The 19,464-nt window shown below is 50.3% G+C and overlaps 1 protein-coding gene and 1 non-coding gene across 2 annotated transcripts in view; one reads left to right on the top strand and one right to left on the bottom strand.

Moving 5' to 3' along the window:
* The window catches only part of LOC138092217 (guanylate cyclase D-like), a 103,244-nt gene extending 85,625 nt beyond the window's left edge, over nucleotides 1-17,619 (top strand). Inside the window, 6 exon segments of the mRNA XM_068988044.1 lie at nucleotides 2,003-2,151; nucleotides 6,617-6,784; nucleotides 7,200-7,388; nucleotides 14,937-15,111; nucleotides 16,030-16,128; nucleotides 17,498-17,619. Of these exon segments, the coding sequence (XP_068844145.1) occupies nucleotides 2,003-2,151; nucleotides 6,617-6,784; nucleotides 7,200-7,388; nucleotides 14,937-15,111; nucleotides 16,030-16,128; nucleotides 17,498-17,619 (902 nt within the window).
* LOC138093312 (U6 spliceosomal RNA) lies at nucleotides 6,482-6,588 on the bottom strand. Its single transcript, XR_011146046.1, has one exon. It is a non-coding gene; the product is annotated as a U6 spliceosomal RNA (small nuclear RNA).
* Nucleotides 17,620-19,464: the final 1,845 nt, after the last annotated feature.

Below are 19,464 nucleotides of genomic sequence, written 5' to 3'. Positions count from 1 at the left end.
AGGGATGGAACCCCTGTCCTCTGCAATGGCTAGCAGATTCTTAACCACCAGACCACCAAGGAAGTCCCAGAAATAGCATCTTTTTAAGATTCTGTGGCGGGGGTGGACACTTGTGGTTTCCTAAGCACTGTCATTTGTGTTATGCCAATGGACAATGCTGTGAGGTGGTAAGTGCACTCTTTTCAGAGATGAAAGCAGTGAGGTTCAGAGAGGGGCAAGACTCCCCAGCAGGAAGCTGTGGGTCTGGATCCCAGTGCACTCAGTGTTGCCCTAAAATCTCCTGGAGTCATCCAGAAAGCATCTTTTCCACGGAGGATATACAGCCTCTTGTCAGCAGGACTGATCCATCCCAGTGATGGGTTGGATGTGGACAGTGGGCTCAGCATGGGGAGGGAAAAAAGAGATCTGGCCTGGCTTGGCCTATGGGTTCCCAACATGACCACCTGTGAGAACTCCACTTTAATGACAAAAAAGTTTGGAGCCTCACATGCTACTATCTGACTTTTAGTATCTGGTGACTGAGAAAATACCCAGAAACAAAAATCTGCTCTGAAATATGCAACACTTTGAAATGGATCTGTATTTTATTCATCACAACACCATTAGAATGCTTTTGAAAAAGAGCTGGACATGTGTGTGTGTGTGTGTGTGTGTGATATTATGGGTTCCATCTGTGCACACTCCTTTATAAGCACATACAGCTTCTTAGATCCTCTACTGAGAGGCCCTCAGGGTCTGACGCCTGCAGACTGGGAGCCTCTGGGCAGAGAAAAAAGTGCAGGCCGGGAGGCTATCAGGCCCAGTACTAGCATCTACTTTTTACTGGCCCTATGGCTCAGTTGACCGATGTTACCACCTCCTCGGAACCTCAGTTTCCCTGTCTGTAAAATGGGACAGTGAATCATGGTCTTCCCCCAACAAGGAGGTTGGCAAAGGGAAATTCAGAGAAAAGCTTCTCTTCACTCTCCAAGGAACTTTCTCTCCAAGGAACTCACCTCTTTGCCTCCTCTGAGGAGGGTCCCAGCCCTCCTCAGAGGTCACCCTGTTCCACCCCTAATGGCCTGTGAGGTCTGTCCTATTATCATTAGGTGAGGAGATTGAGGTTCAGAGATATGGCTTAGCTTGCACAGGATTAGAAGGATAATCTTGACATCTCCTCCTGTGCTGCTGAAGGCCTGAGCTTTGTACCCAGCCTCTCCTCCTCCCGGTGTGCCCATGAATCTCTCAGCTCCCTGAGGCACCCTTAGGGCTGCCCGAGGTGGGAAAACCAAGGCACAGAGTGACAGCAAGTGACAGAGACAGAGCTGGATCGCTGATCCATCAGATCGCGACTCAGTCTGCGGTCTTTATCATGTGGGATGGGCACGGGAAGAGCCACAGCAGGGATTGTCCTGGGGAAAGAGTCATGATGATGGCGAACATGCAGGGCAGAGAGTCTTGCCTCACAGTCGTGCAGAGTCCACCCCAGCTGGCCTCCGGGTGGTGGGACTGCCAGACAGACGTGCAGTGCCCAGGTCGGGACCATTCTCGGACATTGCTGGCATCAGAGCAGCAGCAAGTCGTGCAGGGTTCACGGGCTGGGGTGAACTTCGCACCCCAATATCTAGCACCTGTCATTTCCTTCCTTAGCACTCATCTCACGAAGGCAGTTTGTTAAGCTCACTCCATAGATGGGGAGAGCAAGGCTCAGAGAGATGGCTGTGTTGTTCACCATCTCATGGAGAGGTGGTGGTGGATCCAGAATTCAAGCCCCGGTCTCCAGGCTCCGAGCTGAGACCCTCTCCCCCGCCACACTGTGGAATGGGCCCAGGAAAACAGCAATCCTGGACCGCTGGCCAGCATGCCCTAGAGCAGAGAACAAGCGGCTAAGGAACACTCTCACAGCCTGATACCCACACCCCACAGGCCCACCCTGCCCTCCATCTCAGGATCCCAGGCCAGTGCCTTACCACCAGCCGTCCTGGGGACCTCAGCCCCACTGGCCGGTCTGTGTTTATTGCAGAAATCATCAGGAAGGTGGTATCTCCCCGTCCCCTGTGCCAGCCCCTGATGTCCCCTGGCCACGGGCCACCTGAGTGCATCCAGCTAATGGAGCAGTGCTGGGAGGAGGCTCCAGAGGACAGACCCAGTCTGGACCAGATCTATAGCCAGGTCAGTGCCACCAGAGGAGCTGGCTACTCACAAGAAACAGCCAATCAGTTCACCTCACTTTGCCCAGTGAGGGCCCCCCTATCCCGGGGCCTGGAAACCCTGTGCATAGAGCGGGCAATGGGCCAGCATCATCACTCCTGAGGGTGGAACCCGAGGTCTACCATCTGAGGGAATCTTTCTCAGAACTCCGGGTTCATAAACACTCCCTTCCTGAGTCCCAAGCTCCATGCTAAGTCCTGTGTTTATATTTTATACCCCCCTGATAGCCCTCCAAAGAAGCATTGCTATTATCTGGGGTCTACAAGAGAGAAACTGAGGCATGGCAAGGTGATGGGACTTGCCAAAGGTAACCAAGGAAGTGAAAGGTGGGGCTGGAACATAGACCCACGTTTGTCTCTGCAGCACTGATGCTAGGAACCCCGACCCCATGCCAGGCCTCCTGGCACCAGAGCAGAGGGGCCATTTTCAGCCACGGAGGCAGCACTGGTTCCTGCATCAGGGAGTGGAAGGTGTGGTGGGGGGTGCCCCTTCTACCCCTGACCTGCCTTGGGGACTGCACCGGGAGGGGTGAGGCAAGCCTGGAGTTTGCTGGGTGGACATGGTGTGTGTGGACCTGACTGAGTGGCTAATGGCTCTCACAGGGCCAACTCATCAAGCCTGCAGTGACAGCTTTTGTGCCTCCTATTTCCTGCCCTCTGCTCCCCAGCCACAGTGGAATTTTGCCAAGGAGGGGTTCAATGAGCCGGAGGGGCATCCAGACAGGTGATAAGGGAGCAAGAGATAGGAAGCCAGGAGAAGCGCACAGGCATCCTATGGGAAATCTGGACCTCAGAGTGAATGGGCTCTCAGTGGCCCCTGTGAGGGTGGGTGGCAGACCTATTCCAAAAGCACAGTTCTCAAAACACCAGCCTAGAATCTTTCCAGGGTTAGAGATTGCCGTGGCTAGTGAGGTGGGGAAGAAGGCTCTTACCCTGAGAGGGGCGACTGTGGGGAAAGCCCGCCTCAGGTTCAGCGGCAGAGAAGGCAGAGACTGGTATAGGATGTACTCCACACGCAGAAGATGAGAACCATACCACACTGTGGGGAGGCGAGAGCCTGCATTCAGATCTGTGCTTCCACTTATCTACTACTTGACCTTGGCCAAATCAATTCCACCGTTGAGCCTCAGATCTCCTTAGGTGACGTCTAAAAGGACTAACTCTGATCCAACTGGACACACTGGTGGGGCCATCAAGTGAAATAACTAAGAAATTTTAAAAATGTATTTTTTCTGAGGAGAGAATGAGGAGAAAGAGCACTGACCTGGGAGTTGAAAGACTTAAACCGTGTTCATAGAAGAGTGTTCTGGGAGTATCAGCCAATGTAACTAAGCAAGAAAATGAACGTCGTAAAGGAAGAAGAAAATGGGCTTCCTCGTGGTTTAGTGGTAAAGAATCTGCCTGCCAATGCAGGAAACTCGGGTTCGATCCCTGGGTCAGGAAGATCCCTTGGAGAAGGAAATGGCAACCCCCTTGCCTGGGAAGTCCCATGGACAGGGGAGCCTGGCGGGTTACAGTCCATGGGATTACAAGAACCTGACGTGACTGAGAAGCTAAACAACAACAACAAAGAAAAAAATAACTGTGTTTGCATATCCTATGATTTTGTTCCTGGGCAATGCAAGGGAAACAATGGAAAACACACTCCAAAGGATAAAATAATTCAGTGGGGTGGCTGGTGATAAAATTGATATATAACAGACCTCTGTTTGAAACTCAGTTCCACCATTATGTTGTTCTCAGCAAGTTGTACTTCTCAGATCCTTTGTTTCTTCATTATAAAATGGGAGCCCCCCTTGCAGAGTTGATCTTACAGTCAGCTTCTTGTCCATGTTGCTGTCTCAGGGTCAGCAGCTGTCACACCCATGGCAAGCGGCCTAAAGCTTGTGCCTCTGCTTCTAGTGGCCAGTACAAAATATGTGCTTTTCAGGGGCTGCTGACACTCCCCACCTTACAGACATTTGCCTGAGAAAAGCAGTATTAATGAAGGCTGGAATAAACACCTACACACACACACACACACACACACACACACACACACACGTCAAGATGCTGGATTTAGACAGGAATAAACTCTTCCACTTTGATTATCATTAATTTGATTTTCCTACTGATTGCACTTTGGTAAGGTACAAACCACACTAGGGAAAGTTGTAGTAAGTCTCCTTAGGAAACAAAGTTTCCTCTAAAGTTGTTGTTGAAGGTACAGTTTATAACATCATCCTACAAAGACCTAGGAGAGGTACTTATCTTTGCTCAGCACCAGCAGTTATTCTGTTCCTTCTGGGAAACTAGTTTAATGCGCCGTTGTCTCATGGACTCCATATATTATGTAATCGCTGTTTCCCTCTTTTCTTTGCTGCTGCTGCTAAGTCACTTCAGTCGTGTCCGACTCTGTGCGACCCCATAGGCGGCAGCCCACCAGGCTCCCCCGTCCCTGGGATTCTCCAGGCAAGAATAATGGAGTGGGTCGCCATTTCCTTCTCCACTGCATGAAAGTGAAAGGGGAAATTGAAGTCGCTCAGTCATACCTGACTCTTAGTGACCCCATGGACTGCAGCCCACCAGGCTCCTCCGTCCATGGAATTTTCCAGGCAAGAGCACTGGAGTGGGGTGCCACTGCCTTCTCCTTTCTTTGTTGCTAGGGAGCTTATATCCAAAATTGTGACCAAATGAGAGCCTGCATTTTACATATAGACCTCACTCCTGGATTGACTTCTTTAGCTTTTGCTTTCCTTTGGTCTCAGTGCCCCTACATATTTATAATTTTGTTTTGTAAAAAAAATTTTTTAACAAAGACAGAAATAAAGAGGTAGAAATAGATTATATACATGAACAACCTACAATAACGTTTCTATGTATCTACCCATCTATCTATTCACCCAACCAACTTATCTTTGAGATAAAGAATGCCTATTCCACAGTGTTTCTGTAAGAACCAAAGTGTTTGTTAATGGTGATACAATGCTGGGCACGGGTTCCTTTGCAAAGTCCTCTCCATGCCTGTCTGCCTCACAGAGAACTAGCCCATTTTCCCTCCCTGCTGTCTCTGCTTTCCCTTGTCAGAGCTGCCACTCTTTGCCTATTACCTACCTGCTCCCCACCATCCAACTCTTCCAGGAAGGGGCTATATCTGGTTCACTCCTGTGGCCTAGATTCTCAACCTGAGGGCCAAGTGCTCTGCTGATCTTCATGGATAAATTGGGATTTTCTTTCTTTTTTTTTTTATTAAATTTTAAAATCTTTAATTCTTACATGTGTTCCCAAACATGAAACCCCCTCCCACCTCCCTCCCCATAACATCTCTGTGGGTGATCCCCATGCACCAGCCCCAAGCATGCTGTATCCTGCGTCAGACATAGACTGGCGATTCAATTCTTACATGATAGTATACATGATAGAATGCCAGTCTCCCAAATCATCCCGCCCTCTCCCTCTCTCTCTGAGTCCAAAAGTCCGTTATACACAGCTGTGTCTTTTTTCCTGTCTTGCATACAGGGTCGTCATTGCCATCTTTCTAAATTCCATATATATGTGTTAGTATACTGTATTGGTGTTTTTCTTTCTGGCTTACTTCACTCTGTATAATCGGCTCCAGTTTCATCCATCTCATCAGAACTGATTCAAATGAATTCTTTTTAACGGCTGAGTAATACTCCATTGTGTACATGTACCAAAGCTTTCTTATCCATTCATCTGCTGATGGACATCTAGGTTGTTTCCATGTCCTGGCTATTATAAACAGTGCTGCGATGAACATTGGGGTACATGTGTCTCTTTCAATTCTGGTTTCCTCGGTGTGTATACCCAGCAGTGGGATTGCTGGGTCATAAGGTAGTTCTATTTGCAATTTTTTAAGGAATCTCCACACTGTTCTCCATAGTGGCTGTACTAGTTTGCATTCCCACCAACAGTGTAGGAGGGTTCCCTTTTCTCCACACCCTCTCCAGCATTTATTGCTTGCAGATTTTTGGATCGCAGCCATTCTGACTGGTGTGAAGTGGTACCTCATTGTGGTTTTGATTTGCATTTCTCTGATAATGAGTGATGTTGAGCATCTTTTCATGTGTTTGTTAGCCATCCGTATGTCTTCTTTGGAGAAATGTCTATTTAGTTCTTTGGCCCATTTTTTGATTGGGTCGTTTATTTTTCTGGAATTGAGCTGCGTAAGTTGCTTGTATATTTTTGAGATTAGTTGTTTGTCAGTTGCTTCATTTGCTATTATTTTCTCCCATTCAGAAGGCTGTCTTTTCACCTTGCGTATATTTTCCTTTGTTGTGCAGAAGCTTTTAAAAAATATGGAACGCTTCACGAATTTGCGTGTCATCCTTGCGCAGGGGCCATGCTAATCTTCTCTGTATCGTTCCAATTTTAGTATATGTGCTGCCGAAGCGAGCACTAAATTGGGATTTTCATTCCATTTTCAGTTCATAAGCATCAACCAAGGCAAGAAGACCAGTGTTGCTGACCCTATGCTGCAGATGCTGGAGAAGTATTCCTAAAGCCTGGAGGACCTGATCCGGGAGCGGACTGAGGAGCTGGAGCTGGAGAGAGAGAGGATAGAAAGGTTGCTCTCTCGGATGCTGCCCCTGTGAGTGGACTTGATTGTGCCTCTAGCCTCAGTGCCTCTGAGCATGGGACCTGGGGAGCTGGGACACAGCAGGTACCCAGTAAAGCTGGGTTCCATGAATAGATTCAGTTCATTTGTTGTTTATTTACCCATCATATTTTCATAGAGCCCTTGCATGCATTGGGCACTGTGCTGTGCACATGAGTGTTGAACTTCTGCTGCCTCTTTCCTTTGGGAACAAGGACGAAGTGCAGTGTCCCCCATCTGACTTCAGAGGAAGTAATGTCCAGAGAGGGGCAGGGGAGCCAGCACACAGCAGACCTGTCCCAGACCCCCTGACACTCATCCCAGGACTTTCCCACAGATATCCCTCCCTCACTTCCAACTGTGGAAAGAGGGTCCTCCCACCTTGTGACTCTGGCCCTTTCTATCCCTTCAAGTCTGTGACTGAAGCCCTGAAGATGGGGGCAGCTGTGGAGCCAGAGTCCTTTGATCAGGTTACCATATACTTCAGTGACGTGGGCTTTACCACCATCGCATCCCTGAGTGAGCCCGTTGAGGTGGTGGGCTTGCTCAATGACCTCTACACACTGTTTGATGAGGTTCTGGGCAACCATGACGTGTATAAAGTAAGAGGACTGTGAGGCAGGCATTCCATCTCTTTCTCTCTTCTACACTGTGTTTGCATCGTACCTATATTTCCAGTCATTTACTTATGCATCTTTTATCAATAAGCTATTGCTGTGTAACTAACAACCCCCAAACCCAATAGTGTAAAACAGTACGCATCTATTCTTGCCCACAAGTCTATAGGTCCAGCTAGAAAATTCTCTGGATTCGGCTGGGCTCACTCATACATCCACATCTGTGGTCAGTGTGGGTGAGAGGCAGCTCTGCTGATTTTGGCTGGACTCTGGGTGCCTTGGCTGAGACAACTCAGTTCTGGTCCATATGGTACCTCACCCTCCAACAGGCGAGTTGGTATTATTTAAAAGGTGTGGCAGAGTTCTGAGAGAGAAGGCAGAAGTCCAGAAGTCTCTTGAAGTCTAAGCTGAAATTGGGTACATTATTTCTGACATATTCTATTGGTCAAGGTAAGTCAAAAGGCCAGCCCAGATTCAAGAAGTAGGAAAATAAATTCTACTTGTTCCAGGTGAGGGTCGACAGATGAATCAGCTTCTGTGCCTGCCCACAGGGAGCTCTCAGTGCTGTCGGTAAAAGAGGAAGACAACCCACTATGAAATTGATGATCTGGGGAGGCAGAGGAGGCTGAGAGGGTCTCTAATCCAGCTAGGAGTAGATGTTTAGAGTAAAGGAAGGCAAGGAAGGCTTCCTGGAAGAGGTGCTGTCTTCCTAGCATTGTCCATCCTGGGTGTGGTTGCTCAGGGCAAGCAATGGGTAATAATGTACTAAATTTTGAGGCTTGAGAGGGTGGCCCTAGTAAGTGTGAGAAACGCTAAATGGGCTTTGATGGCCGGACATGAAGTGGGCTATCAGTGGAAGTGGGTGGGAGACCCTGGAGGGGGCAGCAGGGGCCTTGGCAGAGTCATCAACCTCCTCCAAGATCTAGTCATCTCTCAGTCCTGGGTTTGAGACACCAGCTTCTGTGTCACTTTGGTGACACAGGGACTTTCCCCTCTCTGGGCTTCTGTTTGCTTATCTATTAATATAAAACAGGAATAATGGTTCATGTCCCAGGGGGTTCATAGACGATGGGCAGATTGTCTCCCCCTGGTAGAAATTCTGTGTAAAGCTGTGAGCCTGTGAAAGTGAATAGCCTTCTGTCCTCTCTGCCCGCCACGAGGGCCTTCCCAACCCAACCCTGCCGCTATTCGGATCCCATTGTTTGGGGTCCCAGATCAGCCTCAGACATGGTGGAGGAGGTGGGGGGGAGCTCCCAGGAGACAGCCATACCCTGGATCCCAGTCCTTCGCCTTCATTTGTGACCTGTCAGCCCCCTTCCTGCCACAGCCCTCCAGGAAGACTGGGGCTGGAGAGGGGCAGGCCCTGGGCTGAGCTGAAGCCAGGAAGGGAAGCATGCATGGGTGGGAAGTTTCAGAGGTGAGAACTCACTCTTCGAGGTGCCAGGTAACCTGCTGATAGCATTACACACAGTATCCAGGCAGCGGTAGTCACCAGTATTTACTGAGTGCTTACTGTATACCACACACTGGTATGCAGTCTAGATGCCTTATATGTATTGTACCATTTGATCATCATAACAACATAACAAGCTGTGAGGTAGGTACTAGCACCCCTAATTTACAGATGAAGAAACAAGGGGTTGAGCAGCTGTTCTCAGCAGGACGTGAAGCTGAGACTTGAACTTGGACATTCTGGTCCTGAAAACTAGCTTCCTCAGGGCTCATGGTCCTCCCAGGACCCAGACCTCCTCAGGATAAAGCCACAGGGTCACAGGTGGCCCTCCAGGCATGGGCCCCGCCTCCCTCCCCAGCGACTCTCTCTCTGCCTCTGTGCCCTCTGCATTCCTCACCCAGGCTTTGCTCTCTTGCTCTCTCTAGCCACGAGGTCTTCACACATGCTGTTCCCTCCTCCTGGAACCCTGCTCACTCTCCCCTTCTGCTCCCTCCTGGTGTCAGGTTAGCTTTCCTGCCCTCGCACACATGGTTAGGAGCACTTGTGTGAGGCTCGCAGAACAACCCCTGGACGTGTCGGTTCCAACCTAAACCACTGTGTCCCCAGTGTTTGGCAATGTCCAACATGTGGTGGGTCCTCAGAAAATATGTGTTGACTAAATGAGGAGCTCACTAAGGCCCAGAGAGGGAAGCGACTTGCCCGAGATCACACAGCTGATAGGTGACAGAGCCCGGACAGGAGCCTGCCAAGTCCACCTCCACTGCCCAGATCTGTCCACTGCCCCACACTGGCCAGCGGAGACCTGAGCTGCTGACATTCCTAGCACACAGCTTCCCTCCCATTTCCTATTCAGGACTCCACGTTCCTGCCCCAGCCCAGAGCCTGAGGCATTCTCTGTCATGCTGGCTGTGTTCCCTGCTTGCCTCCAGAGCCTAGGAAAAGATTCCTCATCCCGTCTTGCGGGGCCCTGCAGCTTTGATGTGCCCTGAGTCACCCCTGGCCTTGTCTCTTCCTCTCCTGCTAGTCTTTTCTCACACATGCGTCCCTCTCAGCTCTGAATCACGCTTACTGATCTGCTCTGAACTCTGGCCAGGAGGTCTGCATCTTTCTGGCAGAGCGGAATGAAATAAAACAAGGCCTGCACACCCGTCCAGATGTGGGGAAATGGGAGGCCAGGTCCTTCCCAAGTGCAGGCGCCTCTCTCATCGCTCACTCAGCTGCCTTGGATTCCCCTCCATTCCAGCAGGATCTGGTTACTGCTCTTTAATCCGGTCTGGGCTGGGAGGCAGCCAGGGGATCATTTCCTGGTTCCCCAGGGGTCTGCGATTCCCTCCCAGCAGATACTGAAAGAGCACTTTCATGGACAGAACTCCACAGCAGGGCCCTGTGGGCTGCCGGGTTGGGGGTGGGGTGGCTGGGGGGTGGCGGGGGGTTCCACGCGGAGGTATGGAGGGAGAGTGGGGAGGAAAGGGCTTTTACTCCAGTCCTCAGCTTTTACCTTCGCCCAGAGGGTAAGCCTAGCCCCGCCCACATGGCTGAGTCACTCTGAGCACATCACTTCACCTCTCTGAGCCTCAAGCTTCCATTTGTAAAGGAGAGGTGAAAGTGACTCTGGCTTAGGGTGGCCCTGCAGATCGAGCAGAATGTGAGAGAAGGTGCTCGTTCACGCCAACACGATGACGAGCACAGCATGTTCTGGCATTGAGGCCTCCTCCTGAAAGCACAGAATAGGGGGAGGTGGCGCCAGTGGCGAAGAATCTGCCTGCCAGTGCAGGGCATGCAGGAGATGCGGGTTCTATCCCTGGATTGGGAAGCTCTTGTGGAGGAGGGCAGGGCAACCCACTCCAGTATTCTTGCCTGGAGAATCCCATGGGCAGAGGAGATTGGTGAACTATAATCCATGGAGTCGCAAAGAGTCAGACGTGACTGAGCAACTGAACTCACACAGACGCACAAGTTAAGCATCAACAGAGGACTGACCTGGCCTAGGGATTGTCACAGGATATCTCATTTAATCCTCGCAGTGCCCCTCAGAGGGATGGATTATTATCCCTACTGTACAGATAAGGATACAGGCTCAGAGAGGTAGGTGACTCACCCAAGGTCACACAGCAGTTCAGGTCTGTGTCTGTTGGTATGGAAGCCTCTCCTCTGGCTGTATTCTGTCCGCTGCTAAAGGACCACACCTGGGTACAAGGAGCTGCAGCTCTCAGTTGCAGCTGAGTGCCCCCAGCAACAGAAGTCTCTGGTGATCGTCTTTGGGAGTCTGAGCTTCTAGAGAGCAGAGCCTGTGCCTGGTCACCTTTCTGCTGCTGGAGTTGTACGATGGTTATTAATTACATCAAACTCTCCCTTCTCGCTCAGGTAGCAGGCAGGTGGAGGGCTAGAATTCAGCTTAGCAGCTTGGAGAATGTAGGCTGGATGTGCGGCCACCTCGGGGCTTTCTCCTGCTCCTCCGCGCCAGTTTGGACCTTGGGTCACCCATCTGAGGCAGCGCTGGGTACCTAGAGCGAGTGTACTGTTCCTGAACTGCCCCGGCACACCTGGTGAGCTGGGAGTGGGGCCAGCGAGCAGTAGGACTCTTGGGCTGCCTCGGGGAGGCAGGACTTGGCCCAGACATCCGTGCTAACCATGTGCAGGGCAGGAAAGAGGGAACCCCGCATAGCAGGCAGATTCTCCCCGCAAGAGAGAGAGAGAAAGGGCCCAAGCCATGTGCATCAAGAGGCAGCATAGAACATGGGCTCTGGATTTGCACTGCACACGCTCACATCTGTGCCGTGTGATGGTGGCAAGTGACTTAACCTCTCTGGCCCAGTTTTCTGTTTGCAAAATGGCACTAGTACCTGCCTCACAGAATTTTTGTGAAGATCAAAAGCATTAATATTTGTAAAGGGTTTGGAATTGTGTCTGGCATGTAATGACTGCTGTATAAGTATTTAAAGGAGCACTTACTTAGTGCTTCTTCCCATCTTGCCAGTCAGATAATGCGCTCGTCCTCCTGTGAGGAAGAAGAGTGTGGGCAGAGGGAAAGCCAGGGCTTGCTCATATTCTTCCCTATGGGCTGTGAGGTGGGAGGGCTCTCCTCTGTGGAAATGTACACAGTAGGGGGGCAGCTGTGTCCTGTCCCTGCCGCATTCATGCCAGCCCACAAGTAAGTGCTGGGCGACAGTGAATGATGGAAGGGAGATGGAGGGCACAGCCCCAAGGAAGGAAACATGTTTCCCAGCTGATGATGAGGAAGACTTTATGGTCTCAATATGATGTGAACTGGGCTGATGGAGGGCCCAGATCTCAACAGATAGAGATCTCAGCAGATAGAGAACATTTCGGGGGCGATCAGGGCCTGGAGGTGAGCAAGCGCTGAGTGTTTTTGCGGAGAGCAGAAAGGTTCCCATTTGGCTGAAGCATGGAAAACCAGTAGCAATTGTTGGGAGTAAGTCAGGGAATTCCACAAATCATGGGAATCCCTGCTCGCTAGCTCCATGGGGAGTGAATTTTAAGCCATTGGCTGTAGGGAGCAAATTTAAGTATCTGAGCTCAATAGGGCGTGATTAGGGCAGATCACTTCTGGGTACCGGGGCAGAGATATCCCAAGTGAGGGAGAGGGAAAGTTGGGGGACAGAGCTAGGAGGGCACTGCTGCTGCTGCTGCTGTCGCTTCAGTCGTGTCTGATTCTATGCAACCCCATAGACGGAAGCCAACCAGGCTCCCCCATCCCTGGGATTCTCCAGGCAAGAACACTGGAGTGGGTTGCCATTTCCTTCTCCAATGCATGAAAGTGAAAAGTGAAAGTGAAGTTGCTCAGTCGTGTCCGACTCTTAGCGACCCCATGGACTGCAGCCTACCAGGTTCCTCTGTCCATGGGATTTTCCAGGCAACAGTACTGGAGTGGGTCCACGGCTAATGATGGGGAAGGAGATGTACTGAGTTACAGCACCCCCTGTGGGCATGAGAAGCATCATCATTATTATCACTGTCTCAGTTCGGTTCAGTTCAGTCGCTCAGGTGTGTCCGACTCTTTGTGACCCCATGGACTGCAGCACACTAGGCCTCCCCATACATCACCAACTCCCGGAGTCCACCAAAACCCATGTCCATCGAGCCAATGATGCCATCCAACCATCTCATCCTCTGTCATCCCCTTCTCCTCCTGCCCTCAATCTTTCCTAGCATCAGGGTCTTTTCCACTGAGTCAGCTCTTCACATCAGGTGGCCAAAGTATTGGAGTTTCAGCTTTAGCATCAGTCCTTCCAGAGAATATTCAGGACTGATTTCCTTTAGGATGGACTGGTTGGATCTCTTTGCAGTCCAAGGGACTCTCAAGAGTCTTCTCCAACATCACAGCTCAAAAGCATCAATTCTTTGGTGCTTAGCTTTCTTTATAGTCCAACTCTCATATCCATACATGACTATTGGAGAAACCATAGCTTTGATTAGATGGACTTTTGTTGGCAAAGGAACATCTCTGCTTTTTAATATGCTATCTAGGTTGGTCATAATTTTTCTTCCAAGGAGCAAGCGTCTTTTAATTTCACAGCTGCAGCCACCATTTGCAGTGATTTTGGAGCCCCCAAAAGTAAAGCCTCTCACTGTTTCCATTGTTTCCCCACCTATTTGCCATGAAGTGATGGGACTGGATGCTATGATCTCAGTTTTCTGAATGTTGAGTTTTAAGCCAGCTTTTTCACTCTCCTCTTTGACTTTTATCAAGTGGCTCTTTAGTTCTTCTTTACTTTCTGCCATAAGGGTGGTGTCATGAGCATATCTGAGGTCATTGATATTTCTGCCGGCAATCTTGACTCCAGCTTGTGCTTCATCCAGCCCAGTGTTTCACATGATGTACTCTGCATATAAGTTAAATAAGCCTGGCGACAATGTACAGCCTTGATGTACTCCTTTCCTGATTTGGAACCAGTCTGTTATTCCATGTTCCAGGTGTTAAGGGAGAGTGCACGTGCTTGACTGGAGAGAAGGCTCTGCTCTTCAGGTCCCGTGATGCTGGCAGGTGCCCGCTGAAGGAGGGGCAGTGCAGGAGCGGGGCTCTTTAACTTGCAAATGGGAAGATTCAAGAAGTAGAGTGGCTACCTTCAAGCTTGGCTGGCCTGGCCTGTGACAGGGGAGAAGGCCATGGCACACATCTGTGTGCCATGTGAACTGAAACGATATCTTCAGAATAGAGAAGGAGCTTGAGAATAGGAAAGGTTTGTGGCTTGAGTTCCGAAGGTAGAGCTGGAGCCAGCAGGGGAAAGGTAGTTGCCATTCAACTCAACTTTTGTAAATTAGAGTTGCGCCGTCTATGGGGTCGCACAGAGTTGGACTCGACTGAAGCGACTTAGCAGCAGCAGCAGCAGAAGGAGAAGCAGCCACCTCAAGAAGGAGATGTGAACAGGCCCAGACAGCCACTGGGGAGGCAGATGGGTGGCCTTTTAAAGCCCCTCCTGGTTCCAAGACTCTGGGATTCTGTTGTCTCCAAAACTGTTAGTGCAGGAGATGATGGTGGTGGTGATGGTGATGGTGGTGATGGTGATGATGGTAAAGACTGAAGTCTCTGCTTATTGAACATCTATGATGAAACTGCCCCCTTACTACTTTATCTTTAATATGCATTTCCTATAAGAGGAACAGAGGCTCACACAAGTGAAGCGGCCAGACTCAGGTAAATGGCAGACCCAGGGTGTATATCCATCTATTGGATTTCAAACTCCACATTCTTGGAGTACACCTTGGAAGATCAAGGGTTGGGGAAGGAGGCTATGTAGCCAATATACGTGCGCTTCTCTCCAGATGAAGCCCTGGTCTGCTGCTGCAGCATTGTGCAGTTGGGACACCCAGCTCTGCTGCCAAGATGCTCATGGCCTGGGCTCAAAGAAGATGAGACAGGCATGGTTACCTTCAATTCAGACAAAGGTGATCTTAAACATGCAGATTTAATCATTGCCAGAGAGGCTGGGAAAGATGCCACTGTGGGCCAGAGACTCGAGGGGTGGGCCAGGGGTTCCCGAGAGGCGGCCTTGTGTGGCACATGGATCAGTCCAGGGAGGGGAGTGCTTGTACTGGAGCATGAAGGCTGTGACTTCCAGGTGGAGACCATCGGGGATGCTTACGTGGTGGCCTTGGGACTGTCCAGGTGCAACGGGAGCCGGCACGCGGCTGAGATCGCCAACATGGCCCTGGACACCCTCAGCTCTGTGGGTGACTTCCTGATGAGGCGTGTGCCAACTGTGCTGATTTGCATCAGGGCTGGCCCTCACTCAGGTAAGGGCTTGGGGCTGTGGGAGCCTCCCAGCCCTGCCTGAGGCACTGGCTGGGGCAACCCAATGGGTTATGAAATTCTGAGATTCTAAAACTCCATAATATAATTTTTTAAAATAATTTTCTTCTATTATTTTAAGCTTCTAAGATATTATAAATCAAAGAATCTGTTTTGCTTAGATTCACTTTTTTTTTTTTCGGTCTCAGCATCTGTCAAGGGCATCTAAGTCCCTGGTGAGAAGCTGATAGAAGAGGCAGGACAGAGACCTTCTGTGGTCAAGCAGACAACTAAATATCTGTGGGGTGGGGACTAGGAGATGCCTCAGGGTCTTTACTATAGTATATCCTTTTCATGCCCCTACCCCATAAAGTCCAAACTCTCCACACAGCCTCCAAGACCCTTGCTAATCTCTGCAGCCTCATGTCCCACTTGGTATTCCATCTATACTCAGCCACTTGCAATTTCCCACAGGCATGTGGGCTCTCTGCTTCTGTGGCTTTGCACCTGCTGTTCCCTGCCCACTCATTTTCTTATCCTTCAAGACTCAGTTGATATACCTCCTCCTCCAGGAAGTCTTCAGGGTTGGGTCAGAGTCCCCTTTCTGGACTGGCACAGCTCTGGTGCTTCGCTCTTCATGACATTGGTTATAGTTTACACATCTCCCCCTGCCAGGCTGAGGGCTCCCTAAGAGCAGAGCCTAGATTCTTCTGTGTCCTCTTACCCCCAGCCCAGAGCCAGGCACAGATGTCACCTCTTCTCTTGGTGTTGCTGGAGACGCCACACAGCTTCATCCTCACCCTGTAGCTGGGGCCCAAAATGTAGGCTGGGGACAGCAGTTTAGGGGGAAGGGTGAGAAGGACTACACTGTTGCAGGGACTTCTCTTGGGTCTAGGAGCTCACTGGGCACATTTGAGTTTCAGGGCCCTGCGTGGCAGGGGTCGTGGGTGTCACCATGCCTCGGTATTGCCTCTTTGAGGACACTCTTAACACCACATCCCGGATGGAGTCTACAGGGCTGCGTGAGTGTCTCATACTTCTATTCTGTCCAGGGAGGAACTCTCTCAATAACCGCTGCTTCTGCTGCTAAGTCGCTTCAGTCGTGTCCGACTCTGTGTGACCCCAGAGACGGAAGCCCACCAGGCTCCCCCGTCCCTGGGATTCTCCAGGCAAGAACACTGGAGTGGGTTGCCATTTCCCTCTCCAATGCATGAAAGTGAAAAGTGAAATTGAAGTTGCTCAGTCGTGTCCGACTCTTAGCGACCCCATGGACTGCAGCCTACTAGGCTCCTCCATCCATGGGATTTTCCAGGCAAGAGTACTGGAGTGGGGTGCCATTGCCTTCTCCAGCTACAGCCTGGCTGTTTGAACCAGTGCTTAGTAACCAACCCACCACCGGATGGCAGCGTACCCTAGTTACCAGTAAAGCCACTATGGTATAAGGAGATGATGTATGTCGCTTACTTTTTTTTTTTTTAAACTTAGCACAGGGCTTTTGTGATGATCTCATGAGAGAATTAGCAGGGAAAATAATGACGTGAGGGGCAGGAAACCTGGGTCCTCCGCTGGACCCAGCATGCACAGTGTCCTTGATCCAAAATGCTCTTCCTCTAGGTCTTGGTTTCCCCATCTTTAAAATGAATGGGCTTCCCAGGTGGCTCAGTGGTAAAGAATCTGCCTGCACTGCAGGAGATGTGGGTTAGATCCAGGGATCAAGAAGATCCCCTGGAGAAGGAAATGGCAACCCACTCCAGTATTCTTACCTGGAAAATCCCACGGACAGGGGAGCCAGGAGGGTACAGCCCATAGCGTCGCGTAGAGTCAGAAACCACACACACACACACACACACACACACACACACACACGCAGTGAGTGGACCCCTTTCGATTTTTTGAGATGCCATTTTAGCCGCTTCTGGCATCAGGAGCCACTCTGATGGCTGATTATACCAGTGAAAAAGCCCAGCCTCTGCTCTGGCCGCATAGACTGTGTGCGCTCTGATGTCGTTCCATACGCATCTCGCTTAACCAGATGTGGTGGCCTTAGTAGGGAGTCCTGCCCTTAAAAGTGAAATAACTGCTTATCTGCACTGTTCAGCCTTCAAAGACTTCCCTACAAGAAGAGATTATGTCCCGACTTCAGCTTGTGTTTTGACTTCAGCTTGTGTTCTTCTTAACCTCAATGCACGTAATTTGCTTTTCCATGAGACTGCTGCTTTAGTGCCCAACAATCTACTGGGGGACAAGAGGGCCAGGCAAAGGGCATTGCATGAATCAGAACTGTGTGCTTTGCTGGCTGGAACTGGGGGCCGTTACAGGCGCTCGGTGATTTTACCAAACTCTAGGTATGCTCTCACCAGGTAGTAACTTGACTATTACCTTTCTCCTCTGCATACAGAATTCATGTCAGCAGAAGCACCTTCGAGGCACTGCTCAGCCTTGATGAAGGCTACAAAATTGACATCAGAGGGCAGACTGAGATAAAGATGAGAGACTTTCTTTCCTGGGATTGATTGGAAATGTCTCTAGAGGTCCAGTTTCTGTGGGCAGTGGGAGAGATTCTCACCTGACTGATGTCGCTGAAGCAAGGCCAGCCTGGGAGCTGATCGCCTTCCGTGTCCTTCTGACTCCCCTAGTTCTGCGGAAACGTTTCTTCCTGGGAGCCACCCTCATGTGGCTCCTCATGAGGAGAAGTGCCAGGGCAGAGAAGTTACTTCTACTGATGGCCTACCTGGGCAGCATACTGATGCCCAACAGATATTAACATATTTATTACCACAGGAATGATGAAAGAAGGATCCATGTCCCTACTGTATAGTTGAGGAAATTAAATTAGAGATGCAAAGAGATTTGTCCAAAGTCACAGAGTTGATCTTAGATCTGGTGGCTCCAAAGCCTGTGCCTTCTCCATAGCACTGTTGGGCTCCTACTCATCCTTCAGAACCTGAGCACAGACCTCAGCTCTCACTGAAGCCTGCCCTGACCGAGGAATACTCTTCTTCTTCCTTTCCCCCAACAATAACTATCCTGTCTTCTCTGTGCGCCCACCAGTCCCCGGCTGACCCTCTGATGTTGTAGAGTGATGCTGGGTTGTCCCTGCCCATCAGCTCTGAAAAGGCAGGGATTGGTCTGTCACCTCTGTATTCTTTTTTTTTTAATATTCACATTCAATAATGGTACCACCCTGTGAATGACTTTTCTTCCTACCCTATCCCCTTTCATTTCCCCAGTTCGTCAGGTAGAGCCGGGCCTACTGAGTGACTGAAGCAGCCAAGGCCTTTAAAGGCTGAGGGCTGAGACTGGGCCCCAGCAATTGGGTGCCCCATGGGACTGACTTCATTACACAGTGAGATGTCAGAGCAGGAGAGGGCAGCTCAGAGATGAACAGTAACTTGCCCTGGGTCACGTAGCCTGAGAGGGCCAGTGTGAGTGGAACACTTTGCTCTGGAGGCTGAGGTTATGAGACAGTGAGCTGGAGTAAGGGCAGGCATGTCTTGTTCAGGGGAGTGGGTGCTAGAAGTCCTGAGGAGCGGAGGATTCTGATGACAGGAGGGGACACAGAGTGGGACTGGGGAGGGCAGCATGCCAACCTCAGGTTCTGCGGCCTGACCTGAGGGATCCAGGGGTCTATACCCATCCCTGGGCCAGGCGGGATATGAAACTTCTAGGACAGCCAGCCCTGATCCCTGTACCCCTCATGGCCCCTCCACTCCTAACCTCCAGGCAGCTGCACCCCCACCCCAGGGAAGATCACCGGAAACTTTGGCTGTTCGAGAGACTCATAGATCACAGAATCCTGGGATCTTAGCATTCCATGTCTGCTGGTTATAGAATTCAAATTTCATGATTTATTTACTTATCTAGTGGATAAACATAAATTCATTGAATCCTCACAACAACTCTGTAAAGTATTTAGGAAATGGAGGCACAAAGAGGTGAGTGTAAGTTGGTCAAAGTCACACAGCTAGCAGGTGACAGAGCTAGGATTTGGACCCAGACAGTCTGCCTCCAGGCTCTAGGCTGCTCTCCCAGCAGTGGGAATCACGCCTCTGCCCTTGCTCTCTGCTTGAGGAGGTCTGCTAAGCTTCTTTCCTCTCTCTTCCAGGGGAAGGGCTGGTGGGGCAGGCGGGCTTCCCCAGACCCTCCCCACACCTCTGGACATCAAACCAGGGTGAGTAAGAGGAATTTCCCCCCAAAGCTTGGCCTCTTTTGTTTGAAATTTGACACTTGTTATTTTTCTAATTATAAAGGTATTACCTGCCTAGTGTGGAAAACTTGGAAAATACAGGATTGTTTCATGACTAAATAATCTCCGTCTTTCCACTCCTGAGAGACAGCTGCTGTTAGTACTTCAGTGT

Source organism: Capricornis sumatraensis, chromosome 16 (genome assembly GCF_032405125.1).
Source record: "Capricornis sumatraensis isolate serow.1 chromosome 16, serow.2, whole genome shotgun sequence".
Taxonomy (NCBI): Eukaryota; Metazoa; Chordata; class Mammalia; order Artiodactyla; family Bovidae; genus Capricornis; species Capricornis sumatraensis.
The sequence above is the reverse complement of the archived record's forward strand: the minus strand, read 5'-3'. Positions and strand labels throughout refer to the sequence as shown.